This window comes from Camelus ferus, chromosome 3 (assembly GCF_009834535.1).
Source record: "Camelus ferus isolate YT-003-E chromosome 3, BCGSAC_Cfer_1.0, whole genome shotgun sequence".
Lineage (NCBI taxonomy): Eukaryota > Metazoa > Chordata > Mammalia > Artiodactyla > Camelidae > Camelus > Camelus ferus.
This window is the reverse complement of record NC_045698.1, coordinates 50,373,029-50,396,536: the sequence shown is the minus strand read 5'-3', so window position 1 is coordinate 50,396,536 and position 23,508 is coordinate 50,373,029. Positions and strand designations below refer to the sequence as shown.

Sequence of the window (23,508 nt, the reverse complement as noted above, 5' to 3'; positions counted from 1 at the left end):
CTTTGACGTTGTGCCTTTAAGATATTGTAACATGCCTCATCACTATTCTTTTTGTTTTCATTTTTTACTGAAGTATAGTTGATTTACAATATTAGTTTCAGGTGTATAGCAAAGCAATTCAGTTATATACATACATACATACATATATATTTCAGATTATTTTCCATTACAGCTCCATTTTCTAAATTTACTTTTTTTTTTTTTTTTTGCCCTTTTCTCCATGGATAACTCTCCCCTTTGTTTTGTCTTTTTTCTGATTTCTTTGTGGAAAAACAGCACTTTAAATCAAAGGGCACTTAAGTGATTTGATCCTGAAAAGCCAACTTACTAACCACAGAAAAATTACAACATGAGCTGGCTTTAAAAGTAAAGTAAAACGTGAATGCATTGCCATTTACCTGTGTAAGTTCTTCCATCTAAACTGATCAAACACCCCCGCCTTAGGAAATACAGTAAATAATTCTGAAGTCGGGCCAGCACGTGTAGCTGCTCAGGCTTTTATCTCGTGATTACAGTCACTGCAGGAGGAGCAGTGTGAAATCACTCACCTGGGTCACCTTTCATTATACATCAGGTCAGCAGAGGCTGCCCTTTTGATTGGCTATAATACACTGCAGGAAGGAAGCTTCAATTTCCTACTAAAGTCTGCACCAGAGGGAGAAGGGAAAATGAGCAAATCAATAACCTTTCCCCTATAACGAAACTATGATTTATAATGCTCCTAAAGAATGCCAAGACGCTTGTTTTTGTTTTGTTTTGTTTTTAGGACAGTGGCAGTGATACTGTGGGCAAACAATAAAAACAGAAGCCTGAAATCAGGCAGTAATTTGCTGCTCACACCACTGCTTTATTGAGGAAGCAGAACAGTATGTTAAAATAAAACACCATCCAACATTCCCCATCAATTGGTATTCCACCAACACCCCCATAAGCCAGTGTGCTTCAACTGTGGATTATAATTTCAATAAAACCCTTGTAAAATAAATAACGTGTCTGTCACCTAGATAATGGCAACATCCTAGGGTCCTCAGCTTTCTTATTCTTTCCCCTCAGCATTGTTTTATGATCTACAGTGTTGCCGTCATTGTTTCTCCTTGACACAAAGTATTCTACCACCTTTGGCATATCCAGTCCCCTAGCGATGGACAGACCGCTCCAGCTACCTTCTTTCACAAACAACATGGCTGTGAACAGTCTTCCATATGACCCCTTACTGACATGAATTTCTCTGGGCATACAGCAGGGATGGAGTCTGCTGGGCCACAGTGTATATATTTACACATTTGGAAAAGCATCATCTGACTGTTTTTTAGAATGACTGCACCAGCGTATACTTTCCCACACACTTCAAAAAAATCTCAGTCGAAGGCCCCCCAACTCTAAACCTCCTCCTCTTCCTCACTTTCAGTTTTTAGTCATCAAGGCCCCAGCCTCAGCATGGCTTCAAAGAGAGGGAGGGCTTTGTCTCCTGCCATTTGACCCTCAAGGGATACAGGCACTGTGTACACGCTCACCACTCAACACATATCCTCTCCTCTGCTGGGCACTGTCTTGCCCTCTCTAAACAGGACAAGGTAGGAGGTAACTGCACAGTAGACTTGGAACTTTAAGGCTCAGAACTGGAAAAAAAGGGATTTGCATGCAGATGCGTAGGAAAAGTGGAGAGAGTCTTAAAGGTGAGAAGGTCACTTGACATGGCTCCTGGTAACTAACCCCCTGGAAGATTTGCATCCCAAGGCCAAGTGGAAGTAAGAAGAGTCAGGCTGACTGCCTCACAATAATGTAAATCAACTACACTTCAACCAAGACAGACTCAGTCATCTTTATAACCTCCAAGGTACCAGTGACGATGCATGACCCAGATTGGTCCATAATGAGTGTTTTAATGAGTTGAGTCACAAAGCCACGTAATAAACAGCCTGGTCAGTGATGTTTGACTCCTCCACATGTCTGATCCAAGACAACTGTTCCCAGTTCTAATTAGTCTCATTAAATAAGCTTGTGATGTGAGGTTATTTTCTTCTGTTGTGAATCAGCATTTTTAGGAATGGGTTCTCATCTTGGTGACAGTTGTAGCTGATGGGGTTTGAAGGGGACTAACTCATTTGTTCCAACACGTTTCACTTAGCTCAAACTTCTGCAGGAGCTATTGTTCAAAACTGCAGAATTGCAAAGAGCCAACCTGTTGTCCCAGGTTTTGTGATTGCTAAACTAATGCTTCGTTGTTGTAATTTAAAGTGGTTCTCAAACCTCTCTCCCTCTCTGTCCCTCTCTCCTGTTTTTCTGGCCTGTTCCAAAGCATCTTCAGTGTCCTTTGTAGGCTCTCCTAGGGATCCAGATTGCTACAATTATTTGAAGTGTCAGCCATTCATTAGGCACTGAATGCTCAGGGAGACTTTCTCACTATTGAGACTCAATTCCAGCCAAATCAGATCTACTTGGGCGTCTCTGAAAGAAAAGCTTGTCAACGTGGTAATGGTTTGAAGAGGGCTAAGATGCCCAGTGGAAGAGAGACAGAGCAGAAGGTGGGCTGCAGTGACCTGGGAGTTTGTGACTCACAGCAAGGGAACCCCACAGTGGAGAGGATGCAGAAATCAAAGGTGACTGTCATGCTGGGGAGTTCTGCCTCATGGTGCACTCAAGACGACGTGGCAGAGTGGGGAGGGTGGGAAAATCCAGAACGTTAATGCAAGAGGACTGCGATTGCCCACCAGACTCGGTGATTTTGAGTTTGAGGCTGAGGTCGCCCTGTCAGCAGGGATGGGAGGAACTGAGAGGCGGAAGTTGGAGGAAACACCCCTACTCACCTCCTGGAAAAAAGGTTTGGGGTCAGTCTCTTTACTAAGATATAATGAACATTTATTACGTGCCATACACTGTTCTGAGAAAAGAACATATGTTAATCCTTTAATTTTCACAACTATCCCATGTAGAGGCACTATTATTACAGACATTTTACAGATGAAGAAACTGAGACCTGGGGAAGTTAAGTGACTTGCCCAAGATCACCCAGCTAGTAAAGTGGAAGAGCAGGAATTCAGAACCATGCGGCATGCCTCCAGGCCCACACTCTTAGGGCTTCACTGTATGGTCTCCCATTCTGCTGGGCCGACACCCACTCTGGAAGCTGCTTGGACCCACTCTGGTTTACATCCAGCTTTCCATCAAAGTTCAACAGTTTGTCATTAAGCTATACATACTTACCAAGCAACCCAGCAATTCTCCTCCTAGATATTAATCCAAGAGAAATGAAATATCATTCACACAAGGACTTGTACTCAAATGTTCACAGCAGTGTTATTCTTAACAACCCAACTGAAAATAATCAAAAAGGTCCATCAGTTGGTGATTGGATCAACATACTGTGTTCCATGCACAATGGATGCTACTCAGCAACAAAGAGGAATGAACCACTGAAATAGACTCTCCAAATTCAGAGGCAATGTCCTTCCTCCTCCTCCTTCCAGGACGAATCTTCCAAATGTCCTCACCAGGAAAGCAGGGAAATGTCTAGAACCAGCATGTGTATAAACTGGTTGAAAACAGGGACCCCAATGATACCTGCCCTCCTCACCCCATGTCTGCCAGGCTGAGGACCCCCATCCTGTTAGGACAAGGCAGTTTGACTGCTCAGAGCTCTCCCCTTCCCACAGCTCTTCCCATCTATGGCTCTGTGACTCAGTTCATCAAAACATTCATTATGGGCTAATTTGGATCAGGCATTCTGATTGGTACCACGGAGGTTACAAAGATGACTAAATCCTTTTTTATTGAAATATAGTTGATTCACAATACTGTCTTACTTTGTAGTTTGTATCTGTTAATCTTATACCCCTAATTTGTCCCCTGCATTTCCTCTCCTCTTTTGTAATCACAAGCTTCCTGTATCAGTGAGTCAGTTTCTGTTTCGCGTATACACTTATTTGTGCTATTTTTTTAGATTCTACATATAAGTCCTGTCATATAGTATTTGTCTTTCTCTGTTCTACTTGTTCCACCTAGCATAACATTCTCTAGTTCCATCCATGTTGCTGCAAATGACAGTATTTCCCTCTTTTTTTTATAGCTGAGTAATATTCCATGGTGTGTGTGTGTGTTTATGTATGTGTATATATATTTTATATATATCTTTGCTTACCAGGCATCAGGAACGGTGTGAAGGACTTGACTGCAAAGGGGCAGGAGGTAACATTTTGGTGATGGAATGTGCTCTCTATCTTGATTGAGGTTGTAGTTACGAAATTGTATCCCTTTGCCAAATCTCATCACTTAAAGTGATGGATTTTATTCTATGTCGTAATTGTTTCCTATTGCTCTGTAACCAATTATTGCACACTTAGGGGCTTAAAAACCACACAAATTTATTACCTTCGGTTCTGGAGAAGTCCAAAATGGACCTTACAGCACTAAAAGCAAGGTATCGGCAGGGCTGCACTCCTTACGAAGACTCCAGAGGAGAATACATTTCCTTACCTTTTCCAGCCTCTTGAGGCTGCCCATAGTCCTTGGCTCAGGGCCCTGTTCCTCTATCTGTAAAGCCCAACATCACCAAGCTGAATCTTGGCTGTGCTACCACTTCTCTGGTTCTCTCTTCCTGCTCTGTGAATCCACCAGAAATCCATGGTAATCTCCCTATTTTAACATCAGCTGATTAGCAACCTTAATTCCATCTGAAACTTTAATTTCATTTTGCCCTGTAATCTCACACATGCACAGGTTCTGGGGGTTAGGATGTGGACATCACTGGGGACTATCATTCTGCCACATAAGTATATTCTATCTCTGTAAGGATATATTTTTTAATTGGTAGAATGAGAATTGGAGAGGCTTCATATAAATAACCAGAATTCTGCTTTCTGGTAAATCAGATCTGGCCACACCAGGCTCCTATAGCTGCATGGCTAAATCTGTTGCAGCTGAGTAGCTGCCAACCCTCTAGAGAGGGCACAGACTCTCCCACTTGCTTTGGTCCTTTCTTGCCAGCTTCACCCATTTACATCACCTGCTTGGTTACAAAGATAATGACGTTGACCATCTCAGTCTTCGACGGTAAGTCAAATGAAACCAAGACTCTCCTGAATCTTCACACCTCATCTTCTCTTCTTGCCCCAACCCTCCACCAAACCCATCAGGCTGATCTATTAACGTGTAACATCATTTGTATGTTGAAGAACACAGTGGAATTCAAAGTGGCCCCAGCAAGGCTGAACTCCCAAATCTGTCACAGTATTTGAGAAAGGGATGTTGTGACCCCACAGGCTGAAACAGGGAAGATGAGAAGCAAAGCTTGGATTCAGGATTCTCCATTGTTACCCAAGAACAGATGGTTCCCTACACTCCCACCTTGGCCTAGAAGCATCCCTGGCTTCCAGCATGGGGCCAGGCACAGCGTAGATGCACAAAAAAAATTTGCCACCCTCAAAGGGCAGTGTTCCAGTTCATCAAGTAATTTAACTGGAAGCTAAATTTCAGTCTGTTTAGTGGTGTGATGGGGGCAAAGTCCTGGGATCCATTTCTTTGTAGAAAAACTTAGACTTACACACACACACAAATGCATTGGTTCCATGCTCCTCAACTGATTTCCTAACCCTTGTCAATCATCTCATGAAGATATGGTTTGAATTGGTGATAAGACAGGACAAGGGAATATACAGATGGCTGAAACAGCTCATTCTCTTACTACTACTGGAATGAACAACCAGCAAGAGTGTTTCCTAGTTAGGAAGCTTATTTGGTTAAGATCTATAGTAACAATCCCACCCTGCTTTAGCCCACACTATTTTCTTTCACCAGATCTTGCCCCTTTAATTTTGCCAGATTTAGAATCTGACCACTCCATGTCCCCATCACACAGTTCTCAGGCTGCTTTCCAGCCTCTTTGCAAGTGTCTTCCCAAAGCCCCAGGGTTGCTTTTCGTCCTATACACTCCACACTATTATGGGCAGCACAGCTCAAGAGTCTGCTGAGGAATAAGCGTAAGAATGAGGAATCAGTGGACAACACAACTCAGTCTGGCATCATCTGTAGAAACCTGCTCCAGTGTTACATAAAAGATCAGGCACTTCCTAAAGAAGAAGCATCTTCCAAACTTGAGAAGAATCCCTTTAGGAATTATTTAGAGTCCCCGATTGTGCCTTCAACATCAAACTGTCCTCTTAACAAGCTATTCTTCTAACAAGCTATTCTAGGCAATAATTGTGTATCTTACAGAATTAGTTACATAGGCATAAGCTCACTGTGGTCCAGTTGTGCTGAATGGCCACATTTGCTAAGATGCTACAACTGTGTCTTTAACTGGGATTGCCTTGAGACCCTCTGAAAGCAACTCAGAGCAAATCTAAGCTCGATTTTCACAGAGAGACAGCTGCATACAATATAAATACCAAATCAGCCCATAAGAGAATAGAAACTTCCAGGTCATTCAGCCCCAGTGCCTCTTCTGGGAGGTTACGTAAAAATCAAAGTTAGGCTTATTCCCTACAAATGAAAGAATATTGCACTTGTAGGAAACAGATGGGCAGCTCTACAGCCTTTCACCTTAACAATCTGAGCAAGTGAAGGGAGTATGCCTTCTGGGGACCCCAAAATGCAGATGGCAGGAAAATGATGTCCAGGTTCTGCCGCTTGTACCCTAAGAGATCAGGGTAGCCTTCTCTATCTTTTCACAGAACTGTAAACATCTCTTGCCCTCGAAGCCATTTCAATATTATTGATGGAAATCTGGGGAATGATCATAGGCTCAAAGAAGGAACATTTTAATGATGAGGACAATGTTTATGTCCCTCCAGGTGAAGGTTAATTTAGAAGCACAGCAGTTAGTTACCAAGACTTGGTAATGGTGCTAATTGAAAGCCTTGGATAAAAGACCTAATTAGGTTAATAGCAAATTGAGCCCAGTAAGGATATTTTCAGGACAGCTCTTTTCAAAGACACACACACATGCATGCATTTTGTCTGGTTCAGAATATAGAAACCTGCAGAGAAGTGGGGGGGGGGGGGTTGGAATTCTTACGGAGCCATAAGGCTATCATTAAGATCTTATTTTAGAGAAAAAAGATCAGTGTTCCACAGTTAAGTTTTGTGGTAGGTAATTAATAAAAAAAAAAATAAGAAAAAAAAAAAACCCAATGCCTTCAAGGGGAGGGTGCTTTTGGTAGCTGGAAGGCCCTTTTTTTGCTAAGACCACAATGGGTACCGCTATGAACTGAACTGTCTCCCCCAAATGCATGTTACAGCCCTCGCCCCTAGTGTGACTGGATCTGGAGACAGGGCCTTTAGGGCATAACTGAGGTTACAGGAGGTCGTAAGGGTAGGGCTCCAGTTGGATATAAGAAGAGGAAGACAGAGAGATCCTCCTCTCTCTCTTCCATGTGAGAACACAGCAAGAAGACAGCCAGGAAGAGAGTCCTCAACTAGAAACTGAATCAACTGGCACCTTGATCTTGGACTTCCCAGCTTTCAGAACTCTGAGAAAATTTCTGTACTTATCGATGGTATTTTCTCATGGCAGCCTGAGCAGAGCAACACTGGTAAAGCAGCCAAGCCTGGAGCTGGAAGCTGGGCAGAGCTGGATTCCTCTGCTTAAGAAGAGAGAGTGGGGTGGGCAACGCAGTTAGATTCCTGGAGGAGGGAGACAGAAGCCAGTGAAGTCGAATGCTGTGTGGGGAGGGAGAGAGAGAAGACATAATGTAGCCTTTGCAGGAAACATGAAGGTCAAATGAGGATTTATGAAGTTGTAGGATAAAAGGTATGTGGTGTAAAAACCTCTTCTGTCTCTATGACATTTTCAGTAAGATAATTTTTAAAATAACAGAATTCTGAGTGTGATTGGTTTTTCTTATGGCAAATAATGGAGGCTTAGGGCTTTAGAATGATTGGCAAGGGGAGGTGGTGACACCATCACTTGGATAGATGTGGGGATGGATGGTTGCCATATGGGCCACATATGCACGCTGCAGAGACCTTAAACACAATTCCAAATAACCCTCTGGGTTGCTCCTTGAGAATGCTTCAGAGCTTTGTCACGTCTGGAGAACATTTTGAAGAAATGAGAATCAGAAGACTGGTTCTAATCTCCAATCTTCCATTTTCTGCATGACTTTGGGAAATGACCACGTTTCTATGCAACAGGCTCTCCATTCCAAAAATGGGAATAACACTTACTGTTGCTTTTGTGCCCAAGATTATTAGAATCAGGAAGATATATGTGAAAATGCCCTTCAAAAAAGTAGTACTAATTTTGTTTTCTGCTTTTTATTTTGAAATAGAGTCACAAGAAGTTGCAAAGATAGTACAGAGAGATCCCAGGTGCCAAGATCCTCAGTGCTTAGAAATGATGAGGTCTTACATAACTGCAGTACACCACCCAGAGCAGGAAAATGACAGGGGTGCAATGTGTGTGTTTAGTCTTTTGTCATTTTATCACGTGTGGATTTACTGTAACCACCTGCAATCCAGGCACTGTTCCACCAACACAGTGGTCTCTGGGGGCAACTCCACCATAGTCATCCTTGCTTCTCTTCTCCTCCACCCCGAACCCCCGCCAGCCATCAATCTGCTCTCTATTGCTATCTCTGTCGTTTCCAGAATGTTCTATCTGTATACCTCTTGAGATGGGCTTTTTCACTCAGTAAAGTGCCCTTGAGGTCTATACAAGCTGTTGTATCGAACGTTCATTTCCTTTTATTGCTGAGTAGAATTCTATGGCAGACAATTTAGTTATTTCCGGTTTGGGGCTATTACAGATAAAAGTGTTATTAAGAACCACATACGAGTTTCTGTGTGGACATAAATCTTCATTTCTCTGGGATGAATGCTCAGGAGTGCAACTGTAGGTTGTATGTTAGGTATGTCTTTTTTTTTTTTTTAAATAAGAAACCACCAAATTATTTTCCAGAGTGGTGACACTATTTTGTGTTCCCACCAGCAATACATGAGACATACAGTGCCTCTTAATCCTCACCAGCATTTGGTATTGCTATTAATTTTTTAAGCTAATTTTTATACTATAAAATGTATTCACTATTCCTTTTCAAGACAAACCTTAACATCAACAGCTCTTGGAGGAGGAACTATCTATAGTAAATGAAACCAATTTTTCTGTTTTTATTTGTTGTACATATAGGCACCACTATCTCTACTGGATATCAGGTTTTCCAGGATTTGTGGAAGACACAGTCTGCTAGTCAGGCTGGGATTCACGTTTGCTTTGGGGAGGACGCAGGGGTCTGGTCACCTGTGATCTAAGGACTGGGGGAGTCTGGATCGCTGAAATGCTGCTGTGAGCTGGTGTTGAGATGAGTTAAGGCCGTGGGAACCAAGGCCACGATCGGAGCATTGAGATGAGTTATAGCCGTGGGACCCAAGGCCACGATCAGAGTATGTTTGTAGTATGCGGTAAATAATTGCTCCACGCATGCGTCAATTATATAAGATTTAGAACAAAGAAAATAGAAGTACGCATGTGCTAGAGATATTCTGTAAGCCTGATGAACAAAGAAACTCAGACCGCGCATGTGCTGACAGAAAACAGATAAAAGCAGGACAGGTGCATCATAGGGTGCACCTCCCTGTGGCAATAAAGTGTTGTTAACCCCATGGTGTCTCCGGTTGAAGTCTGTCCAGCAGTATGGCAACTCCTCGTGCATTTTTTCGTTTGGGCCGCTCACCTCCTAGAACCCCACATCAGCCTCCCTCGGCTGACAGCTGCACAAGACTCACCTGTCCACAGCTCTCTAGAGCCTTGTACCTACATTTTCTGGTAACCAACATTTAAAGGCCACACACTAGACCTAGAGATTATCATGCTAAGTGAAGTCAGATAGAGGAAGACAAATACATATGATATCACTTATATGTGGACTCTTAAAAAAAATGGCCCAAGTCAACTCATTTACAAAACAGAAACAGATTCACATACATAGAAAACATATTTAAGGTTACCAGGGGAGGAAGGCTGGGGCGAGGGGGAAGGATAAATTAAAAGTTTGGGATTTGCAGATATATGCTACTATATATAAAACAGATAAACAACAAGGTCCTACTGTTTAACACAGGAAACTATATTCAGTATCTTGTAAAAACCTATAATGATAAAGATTATATATATATATATATGTGTGTATATATGTGTGTGTGTGTATATATATATATATATATATATATATATATATATAAATCACTATGCTGCACACCAGAAACTAACACAACATTGTAAATCAACTATACTTCAATAAAAACACAGAATTAAAATTTTAAATAAAGGCTACACACTAGACCAAACTATACCCACCTTCATATGGCCCCAGATTCTCCTCCTGACAAACATTACATGTGTGCCAAGCACCTTACCTGAGTGAGGGCCTGGGATACCTTGTCTGTCACATGTTGGTAATTACGATTTACTAACAGCAGGTGGTACCACTAAAGATTGCATCTTGCAAAGAAAACACATCCCTCCCATGACTTTTGAAGAATAATCAAACCAATACCAAAGCTCCCTGGTGCACCGGAAGCTGAAGCTGTGTACTTTGAGCTAATTTTTCTTAGATTGTAAGTGTTCTCTTTGGGTCCAAGTGCTCGAATTTTGAGTTTGCTGACGGCCCTGCCAACCACTAGAGGAAGGGATTCCCTTGGTTCCTGCTCTTTTCTAAGCTCCATTCTCCAGCTTTCCCAACCATTCTATGAGCTACTCACTGGCCTTTCAATAAACTCCTGCTCTGGTTAAGTTAGCTGGAGTTGCTTTCTATTACCTGCATCCAAAAACTAATATAAAAGGGCCAGATTTAAACTTCAGGTTATAAAATCCATGAATATCCTTGCAAGATTTTCCAGAGGAAGAGTGAAATGATGCAGTGGAGATGGCTAGTTGTCCTGCAGTATCCACTCTATCCTGAATTGTATTCCTGCTGTTTGGAATAGGAGATGCTATCCATTTCCAAGATGTTCTTGCAGCCAGGTGAGGTCATGTGCTGATGTTCTGGCCAATGAGATTTGAGCAGATTTGTGTGGGACTTCCAGGGAGATTCCTCATGGGAGTACAGACATAACCTTTTTCACCCTTCCTGGTTTGTGCTGCCAAGATTGTGGCCCTCCTGGTTCGAATGTGCTAAGAATGGTGGACTGTGAGATAAAAGGAATTGGGACCTCTGATGATGACCATGGAGCTACCATCTCCACCCCAGACTGCCTCCATCCAGGCTTCTTTTATGTGATAGAAAACAAATTTCTATCTTATTTATGCCTGTTTTTTTTTTCTTTTCTATCCAGTCAATCCTAATCTTAACTCATACAGATGGTAAAGAAATGGAAGGTGAGATTCTGGGAAGAACCTAGGGTCTACTGGTTTCCTAGGATTCAGAAGAAAGCATTCATTGATTTCCAGCTTCTAGGCTCACACCTACTTCAAAATTATGGTAGCTACTAGACCTGTCAATAGGTGGTGTGACTTACTATGCTAATACGGAGTGATAAGTGTATTTTGAAACAACTGGTTTCATTTATCCTATTTATTTCATTTTTTGCATTTAAAAGCATTATTCTGAAAGGAGGTCTGTAGGCTTCACCTGACTACCTGATGGATAGATGGCAAACCCCAGCTCTGCTGTGTCATCCAGCAGCCTTAGCAGCACAGAAGCCTCAGTTCTTCACATCTTCACAAGTAGGAAAACTGCCATATATTTAAAGCCCATTTCTCCACTTCCAAGATCATGTGTGTAAGATGTGAAAGTTAGTAAGGAAAACCTCAACTAAAATTAGAGTCAGGAAGGCGTGTAAAGGGAGCTCTCACACATTATCACTTCCCATCATTTGCTTGCGCTTGCCTCCATTTGCACGCCCCTTCCTTTTTGGTAATACAAGGAAGAAGGGTACCTTGTATCACCAAACAGGAAGAAGCCTACTTTACTATCCAGAGGGAAGATTTTCCTCGCCTAGCAACAGCCCAGCCAATGAGAAGGGCCACAGCTCAACCAATAAGAAGCCATCATCACCCTGAACTCTCACTTTCTTCCAATAAACTTTCCTTTGGAACAGCCCCTCCCAACTCCCCTCTTTTGTCCATAAAAATACTCCCCTCCTTTGTCCTCTGGATTTGCCAGTGGTCTGCCAGAGTTTGCATTTCCCCAATTGCAATCCCTCTGGCAATAACCGAATTTTCCTAGTAAGATAGTTATTTTTATTATGAAAGCTGACAAAAATAATGTGCCTGGTACAATGACTTGGACATAGAAGGGTCTCAACAGATAACTGATACGCCTTCCTTTCCTGGAAGTGTTAAGACTTTAGCCCCATGGTGACAGGCTTGATGCACAATAGGAGAAGCAGGACCTCTGAGTTCACTATACGGACCACAAAGGTCAGCGTGAGAATGTCAAAAAGCACTTCCCAGAACCGTGCAGAACTCTCGATCCGTCAAGGAAGTAGACACTCAAGGAAGTAGACACGTCTTTTGGGTCAGTGGCAGTGGGCAGGTGTGTTGGGGGTGGAGGGGCTATTTGCACCCAAGCTGATAAACATGTTTTCCCCAGGTGATGCACCTAGGATGAGGAGAGAGACGGGAGGGCTGGGGGTGGGACAGCTGGTTTGTGGCTAAATTTAAGAATTCAAGACTTCTGAAATACTTGCTTCTGGGTACCATGAACAACAAAACACACTCACTACAAGAAATGGTCACTTACACTATGATAATGCCTTTTTTGATCACACATCCATTTCTGAAGCCCTTAAAGACTTTATCATTACTATTATTATTTTTTGGCTGATGTATTTTATGACTACATGGGAAAACCGAGCCATGGAGTGGAGGAAATCTGAGCCCAAGGGTCATTTTGTTAAAATGAAAGATGGATTGAGCCTCAAATGGACAAATTAAGAAATCATATTGGTGTACACTGAGGTACCAAAGTGATTCCCTTTGCAATGTCTTACTCAGACACCTGAGCACAAAATCATCAGGGCCTGTGACATTCAGTGAAGTATGGCAAAGCTGGCCAGCACAGTTGGGGCCGCCTGGTGCCTGCCTGCCTGTCCTGGCTGGGCTGGTGCGTGGGCCCCAGCTCTCATTTCAGCACCCCTCCCCCGCCATCCTGGAGAGGGCGCAGAACCCTGTGGCATGCCTTACAAGTTCCATGCCTGTGCCTTTCCCCCTTTTAGCCATCTCCAACACCTTCAAATGATAAGTGAACAGTTAAGAAAACATAGTTAGGAAAAGGTGAGTAAAATCTTTTTAATATTATAGTTCCTTCTTCCTTCCCCCAACCTCAACTTAGTCCCACCTGTGGAAAGAAGACTATACATAATGAATACTCGTGTCGGGCACTGAGCTGAATAACTGCTTTATGTGTATAGTCCTTTAGTACAGCAACCTGTTATGGGTATTATGCCCATTTTATAGATGAGGAAACTGAGGGCCAGAGAGCCTAAGTAACTGTTTCAAAGGTGACAAAGCTAGAGAATGGCAGAGCTGGCTTGGAACAGGGCCTGTCATATCTAAGCCCATGCCGTTAACCACTCCACTGACTGCCCGTGTCCAGACTGTGGGACAGCTTGCTGCTGACACCGAGCTTGGCTCTGGGGATGTCCATGTAACCTGCAGGTCAGCTGGTGATGTATGCCAGCAGGTTAGGGCCATCAGACTCCTGTTCTTTCTATCTAGGGAGAGGCACCATGGCTTTTAAAATGGGACTTTATATAGGATGTGCCATTTGATTATTAATTCATCCAACAAATAAGTGAATGGAAGACTGATTCACTGGGTTGCAAGTAATCAAGGTTTTATGATATTATTTTTTCCTTGATTCTCTCTTATTATCTTACTTTTTTTTCCCCCTGTTTTTCATTTCTCTGATTCCTCTGACCTCACCCTCTAGGTGAGGGTTACGCATTTTACGCATTTTAGCTCATTCTACCTCTTTTTCTGTAGCTGAGCTCACACTGGGCTGCCCTGACAGAGTCCTGGCATCCCACGAGGGATACGAACCTGAAAGCAAAAACAGCTCCCAGTTTTGAGCACTAATTATGAACTAGGAGCTCTAACATGATCATTACATTAAATCCCAAATGCTGACGTAGGAAATGCAGCTGGGGGAGAGGAACGGTCCTGAAAAGCTCGAGAAAGCTCACGCACCCAGAAGCAGTAGGGCTGAGACTCACAGTCAGCCATCACTGGCGCCTCCTGCCTTGGCCACAGTGTCTTCCTTCTTGTGAGCAAAATGTACATAGTCTTCCCTGTTTCCTTCTTCCACCAGACAGCTATCTGACCATCCCCTCCTCCCTTCATCCCAGTTTCACCATCAGGGAGAAGAAATGCATTAGCTTCGCACATCTTGTAACTAAAGGAAGTAGAAGACATCTGATAATTCGGACAGCCTGGGGCAAATGTCTGTTTTTAAGCCCAGACATCACACTGTTGCTGGAGAGAGATGGGGATGGGATGGGCTCGGGTTTCATGGGCACCTCCAGCTTGGCCCGGAGAGGTCTGCAGCGAAGGGTGGGAGATGGAGGTGGTAGGGCTACTCTAACGCTGAGCCTGGCCCCGTGTGCTGCGGGCTTTAAGAGCTGAGGCATTTGTGCTGCACCAAGAGCCTTCCCACGTGGCTAACTGAACCTCCCCGCTGCACGCTGTCGTGCACAGGGCAACACCTCATCTGAAGCACAGAAGAATTTAAAAGAAAATGACGACAGAGGGTTTAATGGAGCAGAGAGCACTGTAATCTGGCAGCAGTGCCAAAGCCTGGGGCTAAATGAAAGCTCTCAGCCAAGGAGGAAAGTGCCTGTGATTCAGCTCCCGGTCGCAGTTTCCCCTTAAGGCACTGTGGCTTCCATTAAACTCGGAAGTGTCCTGATTAAAAGAGGGTGTGGGGGAGGGGAGAAAGGCTGAAGGTCAACCTTTGCAGCTGTGCCATCTGTTCCCAGACACGGTGCTTGTTCTTTTGTGAACTGGAAGCGAGTCTCCATGCTGGGTCAGAAGTCACAGGCTTGAGAAGAGGTGTGGGGTCAAGAGGAAGCACACTTTCAAGCACCTGCTCTCAGGTGCTGCAGGCACCTGAGCTTTGAGGCAAGGGCGTGTTCTGGGTGGGCTTCTCTCCTGCCCTCCCTCGCTTTGGGGGGACTGCTGTTTGCCACAGGGTTGAAAAACAGTCCAGAAGCTCCTGGCTAGAAGGATCTGGTCACAAAGGAGGTGATGGCGAGGGACGGTGCCTGGTCTGGTGACATCTGCTTCCTAAGGTCTTGTTGGAGTGGGAACCTTCAGATGTTGCTGGCCATCTGTCTCCAGGGAAGGGTTCAGCCCCAAGAGCAGTAATGTGAAATTAAAGCACATTGCTCCTGGATGCTGGTGTGGGCAGGCAGGCAGGCAGGCCAGGTGCATCCAAGGTCCATCAGGAACTCCTGGCACAGTCCACGTCTTCATTCGCCAGCCCCTGCAGCAATCCAAACACCTTTTCTGGAAATTGTATCTAACTTCCTAATCCTTCCAGGTTTCTTTTCAATATCCTCAGTGACCGGTGCAAGGTCTATTTTGCATCAGAAGACTGTCTGGAGCCAGAATTCAGGTCTCATGGTGTCAGGCTCAGGCTTTGGGCACTGGCTGCGCAGCTACAAATGCAGAAAGGTGATGCCCAGAAACACACAAGAGCACTTGCTTTCCCCACAACTATATGGATCATTTATCCCTTTACTTTCTTGCCATGTGGGTGCCAATTATTGATTCCTTCCCTCCAGAGAAAATCCTACTATCAGTGTGAGAAGGGCCAGTAACTGGCTCTGAGCCACTTTATTAAGCCCTGAATTCCTTCCCTGCTGGGTGAAAATTCAATACACTGTATAGGAGGCAGAGCTCAGAGGTTTCCTGAACGAAAGAGGATGGGGAGGCAAGGACCTGCATGCTCCTACTGTTTCTGTGGGCTGTGGCATCCTTTATACCCTGCAAAATTTCAGAGGGAAAAGAGAGAGCTTCTCATTTTTTTAGGGGCTGTAGGGCAAGTGGACGGACTTTTAACTCTTCATCTAGTTTAAGTCAAGTAAAAAAGATGTGTCATTGGAAAGAAGAGATATTTAGATGGCCACGTTACTTTTTAAGTGTGATTCTGAACTGGATGAACAGAAAAGCCATTTAGCCTAGTTGAAACCAGTAATACTGAAACTCACACACTGACTGAGTAAGTCAGCCGTGCAGGTCAGGTTTGTGCTTTGCTCCCGTTCACAGCTGCCCTGTATCTGTACGATGAAGTCCCAGGGCTTCGGGGGTCACCCACTGGGAGAAGTACAGATCTGACACATCTCAATCCAGGCTGCACATGAGAACCACTGGAGAGCTTTAAAAATGATTGACGCTGAGTCCACAGCACAGAGAAACTGATTCAACTGACCTAGGGTAGGACCCAGGCATGGCTATGTTCAGGGGGTGGGGGAAGTGGTAAACTCCTATTAGCAAGTGCTTATGAAAAAGTGTAACTTCCACACAGTGACATGCACAAATCTTGAGCGCCCAGCTAAAGGAATTTTTATGCATAAACACTCCTGAAACCCATCCCCTTCTGACTACCAAACAGAATGTCATCATCCCCCAGGAGTGTCAGCACAAGACTTTTTCAATTAAACTCTTTAATTTTAAAAATCTTCAAGTTGCAAGAGTATAACAATGAACTCAGCATGGGTATTTTAAAACTCTGCCCTGTGATTCTAACATGCAGGCAGACTGACAGCAGTAATTTGCTGTTTTTGTCACGCTTCTGGCCATGGAAAGCCTTCAGGAAAGCATGGGCATAAGGTTTTAATTTTCTGTTACTGATTTCTTAACCAGGTCATTACTGCTTCCTTCGAGATAGAAATTAATGTCAGCCCCAGACACACTTAATTTTGTTGCACTTGGATTGTCTTTATAACTTTTCATCCATTGCTTATGATTCATAACCTCTCTCTTTCTGGCTATATATGATTTCAGTGGCTCTTTCTGCTATAAATAAGAATATCTTGTATGTGCTTGGGAAAAACAAAGGTAGAGATCATGCTAATATTTTGTGGGTTGGCCGCTGACTGTTGGTGGGCAGGGCCACAGACAAAACCTGGTGTCCTGCACAGGGTTCCTCGTGGTTCGAGGGCAGGGATATGAGAAAGGCAGGGGACTGAGAAGCCGAATACCGACCGAGGAAACAAAAACAAAAGGAATCATGTCCAGATCTGGTGGAAATGCGCAGAGGCCAACCTGAGTTATGAGTTAAGGGGGGCCTGCGGGAGATTCTGAGATATGATGGGAAGGGAGGACCAGGGAGGGGATGGTAATAAAGCCAGGAGCCACGAAGCTGTGCTTTCACCAGAGGCTGAGACACAGAACACAGCAGCCTCAGAAAGAACCCAGCTGCCCAGGACAGCTGCCAGGGTCTTCCCTGTGTGAGGACCTGGAAGGGATGGCTGGGGGCGAACTTGCAACTGTGACCACCTGGAAGAGGTACCTTATTTTAAGTTGCACAAAAGCTGCCTACGGACTCGCAGAGGCTCTGGGGGCCAGTCCTGGGTACAGCTGGGCTCTGCCAAGACCCTGCATCTCCTTTTTGTCTCCCGATACACAGTTCCAAGAAGCAATTCCTTACATGGCAGCTAAGTGACTTTTCCCCCCAGAACAGTGAGTGGAATGGAGCAGCAGTTAGACGCCGCCATACAGGGGAAGGTTCTGACGGTGGCTGAGATCCTCAGGTCCCAGACAGAGGAGGAGAATCTCCTTCAATTCCTTGGATTTGGGCAGAAGACAGGACTCATGGTGGATATAGGTAACTGCCTGTAGGGAGGGCATCTCTAGCCCAGAAGTGACCAAAGAATCTAACATGGGGAACCCATCACACTCAAATGTTTGGCAAAGACAAGTTCTCTTCAGGTCCAGTAGCCCATTTCTTATGTCTTGTGGGGTTTTTTTTTTTTTTTTTTGGTTGTTGTGGTTAAATACAATTTTGGTTTGCATAGGAATTTTTAAGTTTATTAAAAGAAAGAGTGTGACAACATGAATTTTGTAGCTCAGCATGTAAAAGAAACCACAATGCATCAGCACGCTGCAGTCTGCCTCGTCTTTGATTTTAGCAATGAGTTAAATTCACCGAAAGTTGTTTTCTAACAGAACTATGCTTTATAATGAAAAGTTGCTCTGTTCTTTAAAAAGAAAAAAGCAGGAAGATAGAAAATGAGCAAAGTGAAGTTGTGAAATCTAATTTTTTAAATTGATCAGATTTTAGCTAGAACAAAGAGTGAGTTTTTGAAGTCATGGTGGTTTTAATTTATATAGTATTCATACTTTGCCAACTTCAGCCTGTTTGTGTACACACACACACACACACACACATACACAAATATAACCAGAACACACCCCCACCTTCCTTCTATATTGATTTCAATTCCTAGATTCTGTTAACTAATCCCAGCATCTCATTGTTTGTGGGTAAAGCAAGTAGGAGCTTGTAGCTTCTGAGAGGACGAGTACTGCCCAGAACATGAAACCTTCAAGTATCTGAACAGTAAGTGCTTGGGAGAAACTGAGGGCATCTGCAGAGCAAGGACGGTAGAGTCACCTCTTAAGTTCTGCAAACTGATGGTCCATGACAAGTCAGGATTCTTCCTGCTCCCATCCCAGTTCTGAGCTGCCAGAACAAGTGGGGCTGACATGGGCTGAGCCTTGGACTAAGCCAGAGCAGACAACTAAAGGCACCCGTGTGTGTGCCTGATGCGTATGAGTTAAATTCACTCAAGGTTTTAAGAACAACTGTAAGTCATGTTGTCTTATATGCTGCTTATGATCTGCGTATCCTCTGACCTCCACTTACATGGAGACCCCAGAGCTGACAGCACAAAGGAAACAAATGAAAGCAATGGCTTTAAAAACAGCAAAATGCAACAGTATCTGGCAAGGATCTGGCACACTCTTATCTTCCACAAATCTCCGTATGGGGGACGGTACGGGAGAAGGTCCTAGACATTACAAAAAGGAGAAACAGACGATGACAGTGTTGTTCTCAAATCAGCATTTATGAGAGAGGGAAGGGATGCGAACGGAGGCTGAAATAAAACAAGGTGACCGCGCGGCTGGCGCGAGGCCAGCCTCTTACCATAGTGCGGGATGATGGCCCAGGCCATGGCGGAGGCGTAGATGCCGCCGATCATCCAGAACATGCATAGCCAGCTCAGATGCTCGCCCCGCTTCTCTCGGGCCAGCACTTCCGCAAAGTAGGAGAACACGGTGGGAATGGCTCCTCCAATCCTGCCAAGATGTACAGAGGATACATGAAATCAGGGCCTGTACAGCCTGAACCACAAAGCACAGAGCAAAAGCAAGTTCTAGGCACCCACGCTCGCCTTCTATCCCAGTGTATCAAGGAATACGTATTTTCTATCATTTAGTAACTTTAATCTTAGAGCCTCCAGGTTGGTTTGTTTGTTTGTTTGTTTGTTTTTGTAAACAAAGTTTATCCTAGGAAGAGCAACTAACTGAGAGATAAAATCATTTTAAAATTTACATGCATGTACTGCACTTGAACCTGCAATTAAGCTATGTTACCAAACGGTGGCAGTAGTGCCCTACTCATGTGCTTTATAGAGCTTTGCTTAAGATCTCCATGGACTTTATGTTCCTTGTTAAATGCTCTACATATTTATAAAAAATTGTAATATTGGGTATAATCTAGGAATATTTTAATTAACACATTTTTGAAAAAGAGATACTATGATTATGCCCTGTCCATGACATGGGAACTTTGGAGGGCTGTCTGCAACTTATACTTCCTACCCCACAGCATTGGTCCTGGAGCCCAATGTGGCTGATGTGTTCGCAAACACAAGACCAACAGGGTTGCTTCCCAGACTTGCGCAGGTCCCACCCCATCCAGCAGATACTGCTGAATGAGTACATGTGGAAAAGGCACTGGGAGAATCAGATAAAGAGCTGTTGGTTTGGATACCAATACTATAATGCTTCCTTCCAGGCAGGATGATTGTAAGAAATACTGACTGATCTCTGGATAGAGGATATGAACAGTAACCTCTATTCAGGTTAAGGGTTCTCAAATGATGGCCTGTGGAATCCAAATTTTGTTCATTCTAGGGAGATGGGCTATGGATCGCATCAGAATTTCAAATTTGTCTTGACCACCCAGTTTTAAGAGCCACTGCCTAAGAAAGTAAGGTAGTATGAGGGAAAATTACTATCATCCCAAACAATATGTGATTTCTTAAAATATACATTTTAAAAAATGTGCAACAATATAAGTGAGTTGCAAAGACAACATCTAGTGAAACAGTTTTTAAAATATGTACTGATTCCTTTATGTCCCAATTTCTGTAAGGAAAATTGCAATTGACATTTCATGTAAATTTGAGGTCAAGGAGCAACGCATATACTTCTCCATTTAGCAATAACTGATTTCCTTAGAGCCTTTGATATGATAAAGAAGTACTGGCAGAGACTTTAGCAAATGCAGTTAAGAGAAAGGCCGTATTTGTAGCAAACTAGATGCACCAAATGAACAACATCACTGCATCTACTCGTAAGTCGCAGCACAGCACCGTTTCATGAGTTTGCCCCAGTTTATAGAGATGCGGTAGTTACCTTCTGCTGGATCTGGGCAGACCACTTAGACCAGTGTATTTTAATCTGTAGGCTATGAATTAATTTCTTTACTGTAAACAGCATTTTAAACAGCATTTCCCAATTGAAATGGGATGGACCTAGAGATTATCTACTAAGTGAAGTAAGCCAGACAAAGAAAGGCATATATCCCATGATATCACTTACATGTGGAATATTTAAACAATGAGACAAATGAACTTATTTACAAAACAGAAAGAGACTCAATGACATAGAAAACAAACTTATGGTTACTAGAGGCAAAGTAGGGGAGGGATAAATTAGAAGTTCGGGATTAGAGGATACAAAGTACTATATGTAAAATAGATAACAACGTTCTATTGTATAGCACAGGGAACTGTATTCAATAGAGTTGTAAAACTTATAATAGGTTATTACAGGTTAATAGCCTATATTGAAACCTATAATGAAAAGTTAACCTTATAATAACCTATAATGAAAAAATATGAAAAAGACTATGTGCATATATATATATATGTATAACTGAATCATTGTGTTCTACACCAAAACTAACGTATTGTAAATCAACTATACTTCAATTAAAAAAACTGAAATAGAGATGAAAATATCTGAGTGACACTCAAGTAATAAAGATAAGTATCATGTCATGAAACTTTTCTGTTATAAACATATTTATAATGTATATTTGCACATGTATATATGTGAGCATAGATATATAATTATTATGTAAATACATATGTATGTAAAAATGTATTGTGTTTCTTAGTAAGAGCTGCTATTCAAAGAGTTTTAAAAAATAACTAACTTAAAGCACCTCTATCTGTTCCTCTGGGCTATGAACGCAACGGTTCTTCCTAAAATCCCTGTAAGTATGACTCCACACAACTTCAGATGCAGCACATGGGAATTCAGCACCATCACACCAGGGGTAGCCAGCCAGGTCCAAGTCCATCAACCAGACCCTCAAACAGGAAACAGACGTGTGTGGTGGGCAGTTAGAGCTGGTGCTACAGCACAGCACATCAGCTCACAGTTCTCTGCCTGGCTTCTTGAGGACCCCATACCATGCATGGGCAGCTAGCTGAATTTAAAAATTCAACAAAGTTTTGAACAGACTTGAAATGGTCTCATTACAATACAGTTTTAATGGGAAGGAAAGCCTCTCTGTCATAAATCATTTAACGCTTCTCCTTTTGTCATTTCATGTGAAGAATCTGTTTCTCTGCACCATAAAGTCCCAGATCCCTAATCTGTGCCTTCATTTCTCAATGCATAGAAAGAGTCTCAGTTTCTCCTGATTTTTCACATCCTAATTAATGTTTCATCAGGATATTGGACATCTTGCATGTAAGAGCTATAACTCATACATCGTGAAGGCACAATTGTGTGTCAAGATATGCCAGGCCGCTCTGAACCAAGATGAATGTACTCCAGGGTGGCTAAAATGGCAAGTGGGAGATTGTAGATTTGCTTGTTCGTTTTAAACAAATCACTGTTGCATAAAAGAACTCCAACTTTCAGGGGCTTTTAAGCAATCCAGCTGGTTTTGATTCAATGCTTCTTTTTTAAAGTGGTTATTTTTGCATGGATGCCTCTCAATATCTATAAAGCGGACTACAAGGAACTCTAAAATCAAGGGATAAATGAAGAAAGAGGGAGGGAGTCTATTTAAATCCCTTGCAAAGTCCTTCAGACTCAGAGACTTAAAAAACAATCCAAGCATTCACATTTCTCATTGTAGGCTCATCGTCTATTTTGGGGAAAATATTACTCCTCAACTTACTGTGATGTCCTTCAAGCAGAGAAAAAACATTATGGCGTGCTATATAATATTACGAGTATTTCATGCCCCATCAGAGTGCTTAGACACTGTTTACACTAGAACAAAGGCTCTTTGAAGCTGAAGACTACATTGTATTCATCTTTGAACCTCCTTTACCTGGCCCTGGGCATGCACTAAGTGTTTACTCAGAGGAACTGAGTTTTACGAAGACTCTCCAGTGATGGAGGTGGGATTCCAAGCCTCCTGAAGTAATCTGCTCTGATGACCTAAACATCTCCAGTGAATGGAAACATACATCTTACATCCTCGGCAAACGTGACCTGAAGTGTTGGAGACGCTGGAATGGCAGTTCTGAGAGCAACAGAGCCCCCAGAGAGTTCTTGAATTGCTCTGTGTCTCAGCTGTCCCTCTCCATCACCAAATCTTATTTTTAAAGTTTCCTGTTACTGCTCTACCTCCATATTTTGTGTGAGGGGCTAATTCATTTCCTTATTTGTTTTACTGTACTGAGATACAGTTTCTGAGAATACTTGAAGAGATAAAAATATTTAAATGGCTGTTCTCAAATTCCCATGTATCAGTGGTTATTAAATAGGGCTGATTTTGCTTCCCCTCTCAGCAGACATGTGACAATGTCTGGAGACATTTTTAGTTGTCACAACTCAGAGGATGCCATTGGCAAATAGTGGGTAGAGGCCAGCCAGGCACACTGCTGAAAATCCTACAGTATTCAAGGCAGCACCTCCCAACAAAGAATCATCCAGCCCCAAATATTAATAGTGCTCAGGCTGAGCAACTCTTGCAATGGAGACTTACTATGGAAAATATAACACTTTATATTTAAAAGTTAGAATACAAGTCATAAAATGGTTATCTTTTATATTACCTGATAGGTAACACATGCCTAAATGCAGTTGACATGGAGACCTTTTTATGGTTCATTACATAATGATGTTAGCTACTGCTGAAATTTGCTCAAGTTCATCTTTGATGGAATATTTACATAGATGAAGCAATTAGATCAGGGTGGTTTATAAAAATTTTTTCTCACAATCAGATATTAAGTCTATCTTCTTAGCTGCCATAAAGGATCAGATCTTAATTATCCAGGGTAATAGCAGACTCAAAGGCAATAATAATT

At 42.9% G+C, this 23,508-nt stretch overlaps 1 protein-coding gene across 2 annotated transcripts in view; it reads right to left on the bottom strand.

Annotated features, from left to right (window-relative positions):
* SV2C (synaptic vesicle glycoprotein 2C) overlaps positions 1–23,508 on the bottom strand; it is a 222,153-nt gene that overhangs the window by 98,936 nt on the left and 99,709 nt on the right. For both annotated transcript variants that reach the window (XM_032474507.1, XM_032474496.1), the window contains exon 4: positions 19,089–19,240. In XM_032474507.1, the coding sequence (XP_032330398.1) occupies positions 19,089–19,240 (152 nt within the window). The remainder of the gene's footprint in view (positions 1–19,088; positions 19,241–23,508) is intronic.